The sequence below is a fragment of the Magallana gigas genome, chromosome 9 (genome assembly GCF_963853765.1).
Source record: "Magallana gigas chromosome 9, xbMagGiga1.1, whole genome shotgun sequence".
NCBI lineage: Eukaryota > Metazoa > Mollusca > Bivalvia > Ostreida > Ostreidae > Magallana > Magallana gigas.
Genome location: NC_088861.1, coordinates 38,677,246 through 38,689,024, shown reverse-complemented (window position 1 = coordinate 38,689,024; position 11,779 = coordinate 38,677,246). Strand labels below are relative to the sequence as shown.

The window sequence follows — 11,779 nt, the reverse complement described above, 5'->3', positions numbered from 1 at the left end:
GTTTCGGGATCAGTTTGTAAGTAACACAGTAGATCTACACAAACTGTCACAGTCTACGTACCATCGCTCGAAATATGATAATTATATATATTGACAGAATGGACTCCTCCTTCCTCTAAAATAAAGTAGTATATATCCTGAAGCCAACAGTTTACACAACCTGCTATCTGCAAAGAGGAGGTTTAGTAATATTTATTTATAGAAGGGAAAATCCAGATCTATTTATACGCCGCTTCTATATTTAGTTTTGATGATTGTTTACCAGACCGGACGTCACTGCACTGGTTGGTTAAGAGGTTTATCACGCAGGCGAACAGTTTCGTGTACACTGTTGAACGATCAATATAAATTTTCCAAGTATTGAAAGAAGGAAGTATGAGTAAGTACGTGAAAACGGATTTTTGGAAAACACTCCAGCCAAAACGAGTTTTGTGAAAATTTTCAAATGATTTTGTTGAACAGTTTAAGGCTCAGTCTTCAAGGTTAAATTCATTTACAGTATAGCATTTTACATTGCAAATCATCAAACTATGTAAGGTTTTTGTAATGATTATTTATAGTAGATAAGAAGAAATGTTACTATAATTTTGTTTGTTTGTTGAAATAGCCTGTAAAGCTGTTCATTGAAATTGCTTGTTGTACTAAAATAGAGCAGTACTTAGCAATATGTTGTATAATACAACATTTAATAAATACTGTATATTTGGAAATATATAACATTTTATTATATTCAATATAAAATTTCTAAAGATTTATATGAATACACGTATTTAATATTGGTTTTTCATTTTTCAGACAATTAACTTATCCTGCTCAACATATTTCAAGTGACTTCTGTTCATTAGGATTTTTGTAAGTGATACTGCCAACAATCATCATATATTATGATTAGTGCACCCCTTGGACTGGATACCCCAGATACATTCAGTGGAAGTCCTTATCATGCGTCTTTGATTCGACGGCCAAATTCAAATCAAAGTGACAGCATTTCCTCCATTGGTGGTCATCCACCCGTGAACCCGGTGTCTCATGAATTCAACTCTTTGTCAAGACCCGATCCCAAATATGCGGATTATTCTGTTAAACAGAAACGGGTTGAATCCTACAGGAACTGGCCGCCCTCTGCGAAACAAAAACCAGATAACTTAGTAGATGCAGGATTTTTCTATACAGGTGATTAGTGCCTTTTGTTTTGTTTTGTTTTTGAAACAAAAATCCCCTAAACAACCCTAGAAAATTTTCAGAAATGTTAGAGTTTGGATTGATATGGGGGTTTGCACTATAGGTATAGAGATAAAGAATACAATGAGCATGGGGAGATTATAAGCCAAGATCAAATGTATTATTTTGCTGCGTTTTTCATTAACATTTGGGAAAATGCCAAATTTAACAAAAACAACTTTGATATTAATATATACGTTGACATTCCTAATCATGTGACAATATGGGTTTTGGAAAATCATCAGCAACATTGTTGAAAAGTACGTGACAGCTGACGTACATGTTTTGAAATATTACCTATAAGTCAATACTATCTGACACGCACAAACTGTGTGGTAGGGAAGTAATTTAGATAACGTTCATTATTCAGGAGAGCTAGGATTGGACTAAACTAGGTGAATTATGTTGGCTCATGAAAACATCTTACAAGGATTTTAAAATAGACTATAGCTGGAAATACTTGCTTAAACCTGTTTTAAACTTGCGCAGTTAAAAAAATTAGTGAGACGTGAGAAATCTTTAAGAATAGCGGGAAATACTTGCTTAAACCTGTTTAAAACTTACGCAGTTAAAAAAATGAGTGAAAAATCTTTAAGATCATGTTTATTATAAAAATTCTTATTATTTTTTTCTCACCAACTTTAAAAATATATGACTATAAATAAATATATGGATTATCTTATTACCTTATATTTATAAGTAATGCTTTTTAATCACTATGACCGTTCAATGACGTTTTTAAAAATGTCTTAAATAGGATTACTCTTATTTTATTTCATGAATCATTAAGAGGCTAGACTTTAATATGATCTCTTTAATACTCATGCACATTCACTGACTCAAGAGACAATAAGAGTATATTAAGAATATAGTACAATGAATATAGTAGATAATCACATATTAAAATTAAGGCCTTTTTGTGAGGTCATTTCTAGTGCATGTCGTCATCAACCTGCATGCATGATGAATTTAGAAAACAAAGTCCAATGTCAAAGTATTTTTAAAACCCAGGATGATAAAGGCAAATATCCTAAGGCTATAAATATAACCATAAATTAAGGTATAATTATTCATATTAAGATTATAACAGTTAAAGCAATATGAGCTGTATTTTTTCGAAATTTGCTCTATATAATGCTCTATAGAAATGTCCAATGTGCATGCATGTATTGCGAAAGTTTAATGAATGAATACAATTATAATTATCTATTTTCATTTTTCAGTATAAGCTCTTACAATGTCAATGTTCTGTTTTTAATGTATTAGTAATAGAATCACCTGATAGTAATTGATAAATCACATGATTTGATATATTGATTGAACCATTAATTTGCGAGTGGATAAGAGTAGAGACATATCAAATAGATTTATTTTTAGCCATGACTCAGTGGAAACTTGTAGTTTCGCTCTTTAGGCTGCACAATCATAATATTTAAGAGACTGAAGAGGTTGCTTTTATAGTAGAGTATGCATGGAGTGAGTGCCTGTCATATGACTTCAAGGGTAACAAAAGTACTACTTATACATGTAATTCTTGCTTGGTTACACTAAAAGTTTGGCCCAGAAATTTTTACTTGGATTTCAACATTCGGTACATGTTTCATTTAAGCTAAGATGAGTTTGATGATAAACATTCTTTTTCAAAGAATATGAAATGACATACAGTGTAGCTGTTAAAAGAAAAAAATTAATGATATAGATATAAAATCGTAATTCAATATAGTTTATTATTACAGCATAATTTTTTAAATAGTTTTACTAAATTAATTTGATATGGGTTTTTCCTTTTTATTATTTTTACATAATTACATAAAATTTTCATTAATAAGGTCGGTTGAAAATCGTGGAGTTTACTTTATAAATAATAATTTTATGGTCTAATGACCTTTCTAAAGGACATCCCGGATCCATGCAGTCATAGATAAATTTACATATTGAACTAAATCATGTAAATGCAGATACCTGAAATGTTTTACTGGCAAATGCTCATTCAATCATTTGTTATTGCTCACTCAATCATTTATTATAATTAAATGTCTGGAAAATTTATTCATGTATTGCTGGCCTTTAATTCTATGTTTTCTTTATATTTTGGGGGGAATACTTCTATAATCCATTTAAATTGGATTATCCAAAAAAAATTGTAATTTGGAAAAATCCCAACAAGAGCAGCGAAAGTTTCATTATAAGGATATTTTTGAAACGCTTTCACATTATATTAGCACAGTAGCACTGAATGAAACAATTTGAATTTTTAGTTGTACATTTTACATTTAGAAGTTATATTAGTCATAATACTGGGAGAACATGATGAATGCATATTTGATGCAAACACATGCATAATTGTAAGTTATGTATTTTGAGATAGACAACTAAATATTAATAATTCTTATATATTAATATATTAATATATATCGCCTGTGGCACACCAGCAGTGTCAAGCAGGTTGATTGCTATTAATTTTCCATAATTTGAATTGGTATGTTGGCAAGCCATTTCAAGGTGATTTAATTTTATTATGTACAAGGATTTTAAAACTTAATTCAACCATTTATTTACATGTTTTCACTCATAAATCAAACATATATTCCTACTAATGTTATCAAGTTGTGCCACTTGGGTGTATGTAACATGTTCAGTGTTAATTGGATGAAACATCTCATAATTTATATTTATGTGTAAAACTGTTTGTTTTATTGTTTGTAGGTCAAGCAGACAGTGTGCGGTGTTTCCTGTGTGGTACAGGACTTCGTAACTGGGACCCTGAGGATGAGCCATGGGTGGAGCATGCCCGCTGGGCCCCGGAGTGTTTCTATGTCCGGGACAACAAGGGTCAAGAGTTCATCAATCTTGTACAGGTCGCTGTGCGACAACAACAGATGGTAGGGGGGCTAATTTGAAGTTTCACTTAATCAGATTCTTTCTTTTTTCTGTTGTGGGTTTGTAAAATACAGAAAATCATGACGGAAACTGGATTTAATTGTAACCAAAAAAACAATGCTTGGAGTCCTTAAAAAATAAACCATTTGTTACGTGATACTATGCAAATGCTGAAGTTTTCCAATCTGAGCTAGCTGACAAAATTAGTACTAAATGGGTACCAGCTATGGATCAAAGGAAAAAAGCAGCCTGGACTTCTGAATCAAGTAATTACCATCTATTGGATCCAAGACATCTTTGGACACAGGATGGAGATCGAGATCGTACAGCAAACATGGTTTGATTATTCTGTTTCATTTGAAATAGATCTGACCCTGGAGCCATAAAACTTAGACGAGCTCACTTTTGGATCCAAGTCTCCCTTTTTACAAAAGGAATATATAGTGGAAAAGTGAAACTTAGATGAAAAGTGAGCTTGCCTAAAAAGTTTTATGGATCTAGGGCTAGAAAAATGATATTGAATTTCATGACTTCTTATTCAATTACGCACACACCAGGACTAATCAAGACTTCCTCTTAGACCCAAAATCCAATAGCATTCTACATCAGATCAAAACATGAGCAGGGACCTTCACAAAGAATTAGTTTTGAACCTCTTGAGTGAAAAATTTTAAAGACTCTATTGCAGTATGCTTTATTTTACCATGTTTTGATATTCTGTATGCTGTGCAGTGCAGGGCATTAAAGATTATTGATCAGCTGATGATTTGGACTAGTACAGAAGAAAAAAAAATCAAGTTGGCAAACTACCAAAGTCTTCTTACAGTAGTGGACATTTGCTTTACAATCATTTTACCCATGATTCAATATCGAAGGTGGAAATATATAGGCTTCAGCAGTGTTAGATGAATGTGAAGCTGTAATCATGCTAAGCAGTAGAACTGTTATATATGTCATGCATTGATAAGCTAGCTGTATTCCACTCCAATATGGTGCGCAAAGAAACTTGGGGACTAGCTGTGGCTAAGCATCTTCTCCTATTAGCCAGAAATTACATAGAAAATAGGACTCAAAAGCCAACGTGAGAAGTGGGACTAAATTTGGACTCTAGCTGCCATTTTGGAGGAGTTAGATTTCTGGCTAATCATACATTATATCAGATTTTGCTGTAGTATCAGATTGTTAAATACCTGTATAAACTGTACAGTAGTAAAACTTAAAAACGAAATCCAGGCAGAAACACCTGAAATATACTAGCATTGAACAAGTTCATGTATAGGATGTAGTAGTATAGAAGTATATTGACTGAGGATGTTTTAAAAATCTACATGTATACGTATATTCAACATGTTAATATGGACATATTGAAAAAGCAAAAAAAAAAAAAAACCCTGAAAAAAAAAACCAGAGAACAAAAAAACATGGAATGTCTCAATTATACCCACACGGTTCAGGGTTGCGTCATTTGGCATATCATACTGTCCAGGGTAAGTCATAAGATGATGTAAAACATTATAGTCATCATTATGAACTCACTTTGGTTATAAAGTCATTATCACATAGCTTACAGAAACCCTGTGATTAATAACAGAATGTCAAGAATATGTCATATTTAATCATTCCAGTAATTGTGAGAAGAAACAGGTGGATATGAAATGCACCTTATTATGCATGTTATGTTCAATTACAAACAGGACTCTTACTCACATAGATCATATAGATGAACAAAAAAGTCATGTATTTTTTTAGATTTACTTGTATAATTTCAATCTCTTCCTTGGTGTGGAGGTGTAAATCAAATTGTGTTACATGTATGAGTTTAGTATAATATATATATATATATATATATATATATATATATATATATATGTATGAGTTTAATATAATATATATATACACACACACACAACACATCAATGCACATATACATGTCTGAAAGTTCATATTACCTTGAGGCTGTGTTGGCAACTCTATTTTAGACACTTGTGCTTTTGTAAAAATACACAGAGAACATGTGAACAACTTATTGATGAATGTAAATTAATTCATAAAATACTGTATATTAAAAAGTACTGCACATGATTTTAGGGCATTTGAAATATGAAATATCTTTTTCTGTTGATGAGTGACTTATATATTCCGTATTTGTTGCAGCAAGAAGCATTACAACAGCAAACTGATGCTATGGCAAGAGAAGCCACGGACATAGCCGCCGACTGTGTACCCCCCAATGTAGATACAGGTAAGGCAAAGTCAATGGAGTCTGACCTAGATACATAATATACGAGAAGACAGGTAGCAAATTTTTCACCTGTTGATGACTTCATATGTAAATCGGAAATGTACCTGATGTTTAAGTAATTTGTTCAACGTTTATCAGCATTTATTTTATATATAAGGTTCCTTATGAATATTAAGGAACAGTGATGTTTAATTCAATTGCCATTTTTGAGAGAGATATTAATTTTCAAGGTTTAGCCTGTGTATTGTACATAACATTTTAACTGTTTGCTTTTTAGTAAATTTATTGAGTGGCAGTTGGAGCATCCACAGTATATATGATAACATGGATAGGCAGTTTGAGTTATTTCAGCAAACAAAACAATTTTTAAACTACAAATATATGGAGAAGTCTCATACATTGACCAAAAACATGCTGAGATATATATATACCAAAGTCAAATATACATAAGGATGGTGTATGCTGGGCACCATCAGTGTCTCTCAAAGAAGATTAATTATAGTAAATGTGTGTAGCTCAGGAATCCCCCGGAGTGCTAGATACTATGGACACAATCAATTCAATAACTACAAGACTTAAAAAAGCTGCTTTTCATTCATTGAACAGAGCTAGAACAATTATATGTTGTGATATTCAAAAGTTAGTTTACTTAGGAAGGATTGTGAATATGTGAGTGACATCACCAATATCTCTCAAAGAAGATTTGTTTACTATATGAGGCTCTGACAGGAATTTATTGTCCTATAACATGTATAATTCTAGATAATATTAACCGTAGAAAATTTGCTAAGTGAAATAATGCAGCATAACTATAATTGAGATCCATATAATATCAATGCAAAGAAATTTTGCTAAGTGAATTGATCCAGCATGATGCAGCATCATGTAAGATAGTAGATACATGTGTTGATTTGTATGGAAGTAAGTCACAATAAATGTATTTAATATGGTCTATGCTGATTGTTTTCATTGTGTGTTCATTAGAACTACAGAGTAATGCTGCATCAAGTCAGCAAACAACGTCGGGTAGGAAACAACCGACGAACGCTGAGAGAAAGAACCCCCTCTTAAGTGATGCGGCTCAGAGCGTACTGGCAATGGGTTACCTCCCCCGAATCGTCAAGATGGCGGTGGACAAAGTTCTCCAGTCTAAAGGTAATGTTTAAGTAGAAAGATTACAGAACAAATTGTCACGAGATTTCATGATTAGATTAAAGGTTCATTGGCCCTCAAAAATAAGAGATATAATCAATATGACTTCATTTTTTTTTCTTATACAATTTCCTGTTTTAAGAAATTTTATGAATTTTTCCTGCAAGGTTTGATAAAATTGGTTGTATTGGTTACAATTTATTTTGTAAAAAACATTTCTGCAAGATATTTTAAAAGTAAATTTCTATTTTTTGTTTTTGATGTTAATAAACCAGGGCAAATTGTATCCATTATAAAAACCAAACTTACAACAATTATTACTTGTATTCAACTAATAACCTGATGAAAGTATGACCAGGATATTTGCATTATTAAGATATTATTTTCAAGTTTTATATATTAAATGGTCAGCAAAATTATTTGAAATTGATGGAGTGAGAGAATTTATGTTAATATTTTACTTTTTTAATGCATTTGTAATTTTAAAAAGTTTGATAAATTGAATATAACAGGTTGGGATGGAATGTCTGGATCAAACATCGCCAATGAGATTTTCGATATGGAGGAATCGGGTGAAATTGACAAGAACAGTTGTATGGTCCCAAAAGTGGAGTTTGATAGTTCCTGGAAGAAAGTGAATGAACGAGTACCGGAAGGTAATTATTAATTTAACAAATTAAATTCTTGTCTGTCTCTCTCTCTCTTTAAAGGCATTTTATGTACACTTGTACATTGGTGTCAGTTTCAGCCTCTAATTAAAAAAAGGTAATTATCTCAATAATTATTAAAGGTAATTTTTGCCAGTTTGAAAACAAAAAAATTTACTCTGTCTCTTACTCCCCCAGGCATTTTATGTACATGTGTATATTGGGGTCAGTTTCCTCAATTACCACTTTTAGAATCTGAATGTTGGGGGGTTTTTTGACAACTACTTTTACAGAAATATATATTTTTCAATTTTTCCAGATATGAAGGACCTTGTTCAGAAAAACAGTGAAATGAAAGAGAGGACTATGTGTATTTTGTGTTGCGAGGAGAGAGTGTCCATTGTTTTTTTACCTTGCGGTCACTTGGTCAGTTGTGCCCAGTGCTCCCCCGCTTTAAAAAACTGCCCAGTTTGCCGGGAGTCAATAAAAGGGACAGTACGAGTTTTTTTCGCATGAGTTGGTCAAACAAAAACAAAAAACATATATCATTCATAAAACAAAGCAAATGCATGAACTTTATCATTTTACTGACATTTTATATCATTTTATATAAAATTAGAAAAAAATGTAAAACGAAAAGAAATATACATATATGCTGCAATTTTTTTTTTATTGGGAGGAAAAAATGAAGGCAAAATTTTAACAGCAGTATTAAAAGGGAAATAATTTACTGGACAGTAGATGGTACTAAATGTTATTATGTAAAAGGAGAGAAAAAAGTAAAATGGGGGAAAATGTTAAATTTCTTATGCATAATTTTTGCTGATGCCTGTTTTAATTTCATAAAAACTGTATGGAGTGCACAATCAAGAAATGCACATACAGTGGGACATTTAGATGATAGATGCAATTACTTATGATATAATCTCTATTATATAATAACATAACTAATATTTTAAAATTAGCATGCACTTAGAATTTGTTTTGATATTGTTAAATTGTGGGTCTTGATTATTAAAAGGTGCATCTAAGGTATCGGTGTTGAGCAGAAAAGTGTTGGGACCATATCAAATGTAAAATTAGGTGTAAATATTATCTAAATCTTTCATCCAAATTTTTGGTATAATTTTAAAAGTATTTACATTGCTCTCAAAATTTGAGGGTGTAAAAGTTAGTGTTTTTCTCTTTTTTTTTGTTTCTTTTTTGGGATTGCGAAAGTCACTTTTTTTGCCTTTTGTTTTGATTGAAAAGGATAGTAATTTTATTGGGTTTATATTTTGGTTAAACATCAAAGCACGATGAATTCAGCAGCACTGAGGAGGATTTAATATCCGAAATATGTATATTCATTTGTTTAAATGTACATAATTTTGATTTAAATTTCGTTTCTGCAGTGTATATATCATAGATTGTATACACACATGTAGATTAGTTTTTTTGTTTTTGTTTGACCAACTCTGAAGATAGGAGATTGTTGCTTAGGTGTATTTTATTACTGGTTTTGAAGCCTTAATTGAGACTTGCTGTTCAATGTCTAGAGCAAGAACGTGATTTGGTGTCAGTAACTGATTGCCAAGTTCCATTCAACATTATGTCCTGATTGTAAATGCAATACATTATACAAATATGAAAAGAAAACTCTTGTACGTTTACATGTACACCCCAAAGTGTCATGCATATCTTCTAATGCTTTAATGTTCAAGAAGAGTTAGTATTTCAATTATGAAAAAAACATTTTTTTAAGGCAGATTTTTTTTCAGCACAAAAAAATGTTTTAAGGACCTCGAATGACCCAGATGGAGAGTTGTTCTGCTGTTTTCAGGACATTTTTATTATATTTTAACTTAAAGATTAAATTGACACATATTAATTTGATTTACAGGTGTTTATTATCTGATATTTTAATAAACAAGAATTCCAATAAAAGTATCATATATGTAGTTCCATAATTTTACTGTTTTGTTATTGAATTCTTCATTAATCATTTAAGATTTCACCAACTAGGTTTAAACACTTATGATTTGATGACAGAGGGCTAAGCTGATAGTTGTTGAAGTTTCTGTATTAGATACATGTAACCCAATGGATGCTGTCACGGGGAACTTAGTTGACTAAAATATCCATATTGAATACATGCTTATCTTTGGATTATTACATGTCTCTATATCAAAGCTTCTACTAATGATTGTAGCAGAAATTTCGGTAAAATTAACAGAGAAATCCATAAAAAACTCTTTTTAATAAAGCCTAGAGCACAATTAGAATTTAGATTTGGTTATACCAAAAGTATTTCCTTGGTTTAACTTTTCTCAGATTTTGAAAGTCAATTAGCTTGACCATCTGTAATATATGTAACTCACCCGAGTTACAAGTAATTATGTAACTTACTCGAGTTACAAGTAATTATGTTTCTTACCCGAGTTACAAGTAATTATGTTACTTACCCAAGTTACAAGTAATTATAGGAGGTATTCTATATATTATTGGAGGTATTCTATATCGTGAGTTTAAATCAATTATTCTAGGATATGTAAGCTGACTATATATAAGCATTAAAATATGGTTATATTAAGGAGGCTGCATGGATGGTCAATAAACTACCCATTTGATCTCCCCAAATTATTTTAGATTATTCCATGCAAGGGGAAATTAATATATATATATTACCTTTTTACTCATGATACCGGTATATCTTACTAGGGTATTTTATAGACAAGTTTTATGTATTACTTACTACATGTAAGTACATGTTTAAGTTATAGGACAAGGATATCCTGTAGCAGGAGTTTTGAAATATTGCATATGATAATCTGTAGTTGACGTAACCAACCAAGCAATTCAAGAACACAATTTCAAGTCTTCGCACGGGGATACTCTAGTGAGCATACCAGGCTTTCCAAGTTATCATAGGCTAGGCTATTCTATAGCCTGAGTTATCTTACCATGTTATTCAAGCTCATTGTTATAATAAATATAAGGATTCTCTATCAATTGAATATAAGTCATGGTATAGTTACAATTGGTTTGGGTTATCGTGTATCCTGAAGTTATTCTAAAGTAGGAGTTAAGTTATCGTACTTGGCTATTCATGTTAATATTAGTTAAAATTGCAAACATATAGCTGTAAATTCAGAATATTGTACCAGACTCTTATGTAAGCTGTCGGCGAGTTTAAAAGGTTCAAGTTTTAGTCCGTGTAAAATATTGCAAGGTTTTCGTCCTATGCTATTACATGTATGTACATGTAGCTTGAATTGAAATTAGAATAGGCCAATCTATTGTCTGAACTAAAGTTTTCATATTAGGATATCTTAAATTGTCTATACTCCGAAAGTTATTCTAGTTACTTGTACCATAATGATAATAAAAATACTATTCTGTAACCCGAGTTTAAGGTATCGCACTAGGCTTATACTTATCCTGCATAAAATTATACTTTATTATATATCGTATGTTTGTTATCGTTACTGCTTATTTATTAAATTTAGTTAAAATCAAAGTTACGGATCGACCGAATCTTTTATAAGCCACTTTAAAGTGATTTTACTATGCTCTTTTTCTAGCTACTGTTGATGCAAAATCGCCCCTCTGCATACAACCAAGTCTTTGATGGAAGCTATCTTTGCAGTAAAAATAA

General features: G+C 31.4%; 1 protein-coding gene across 2 annotated transcripts; it reads left to right on the top strand.

Annotated features, from left to right (window-relative positions):
- The first annotated feature begins 360 nt into the window (after positions 1-360).
- LOC105332528 (baculoviral IAP repeat-containing protein 8) lies at positions 361-10,091 on the top strand. Of its 2 annotated transcripts, none has more exons than XM_034476372.2 (7): positions 361-379; positions 796-1,173; positions 3,928-4,103; positions 6,256-6,343; positions 7,328-7,498; positions 8,008-8,151; positions 8,462-10,091. In XM_034476372.2, the coding sequence occupies exons 2-7, from the start codon at positions 885-887 to the stop codon at positions 8,656-8,658; spliced, it is 1,065 nt and encodes a 354-aa protein (XP_034332263.1). In that variant the 5' UTR covers positions 361-379; positions 796-884; the 3' UTR covers positions 8,659-10,091. The 2 variants fall into 2 exon arrangements, with proteins under 2 accessions (XP_034332263.1, XP_034332265.1); XM_034476374.2 differs by lacking the exon at positions 361-379 and adding an exon at positions 515-532.
- The last annotated feature ends 1,688 nt before the right edge of the window (positions 10,092-11,779 follow it).

Bases quoted from the DNA above. Each gene is read 5' to 3' on its own strand.
- LOC105332528 (XM_034476372.2), top strand. From the start codon at position 885: ATGATTAGTGCACCCCTTGGACTGGATACCCCAGATACATTCAGTGGA. The intron at 4,104-6,255 runs GTAGGGGGGCTA...TATTTGTTGCAG, and splicing joins CTGTGCGACAACAACAGATG to CAAGAAGCATTACAACAGCA. The intron at 8,152-8,461 runs GTAATTATTAAT...CAATTTTTCCAG, and splicing joins GAATGAACGAGTACCGGAAG to ATATGAAGGACCTTGTTCAG.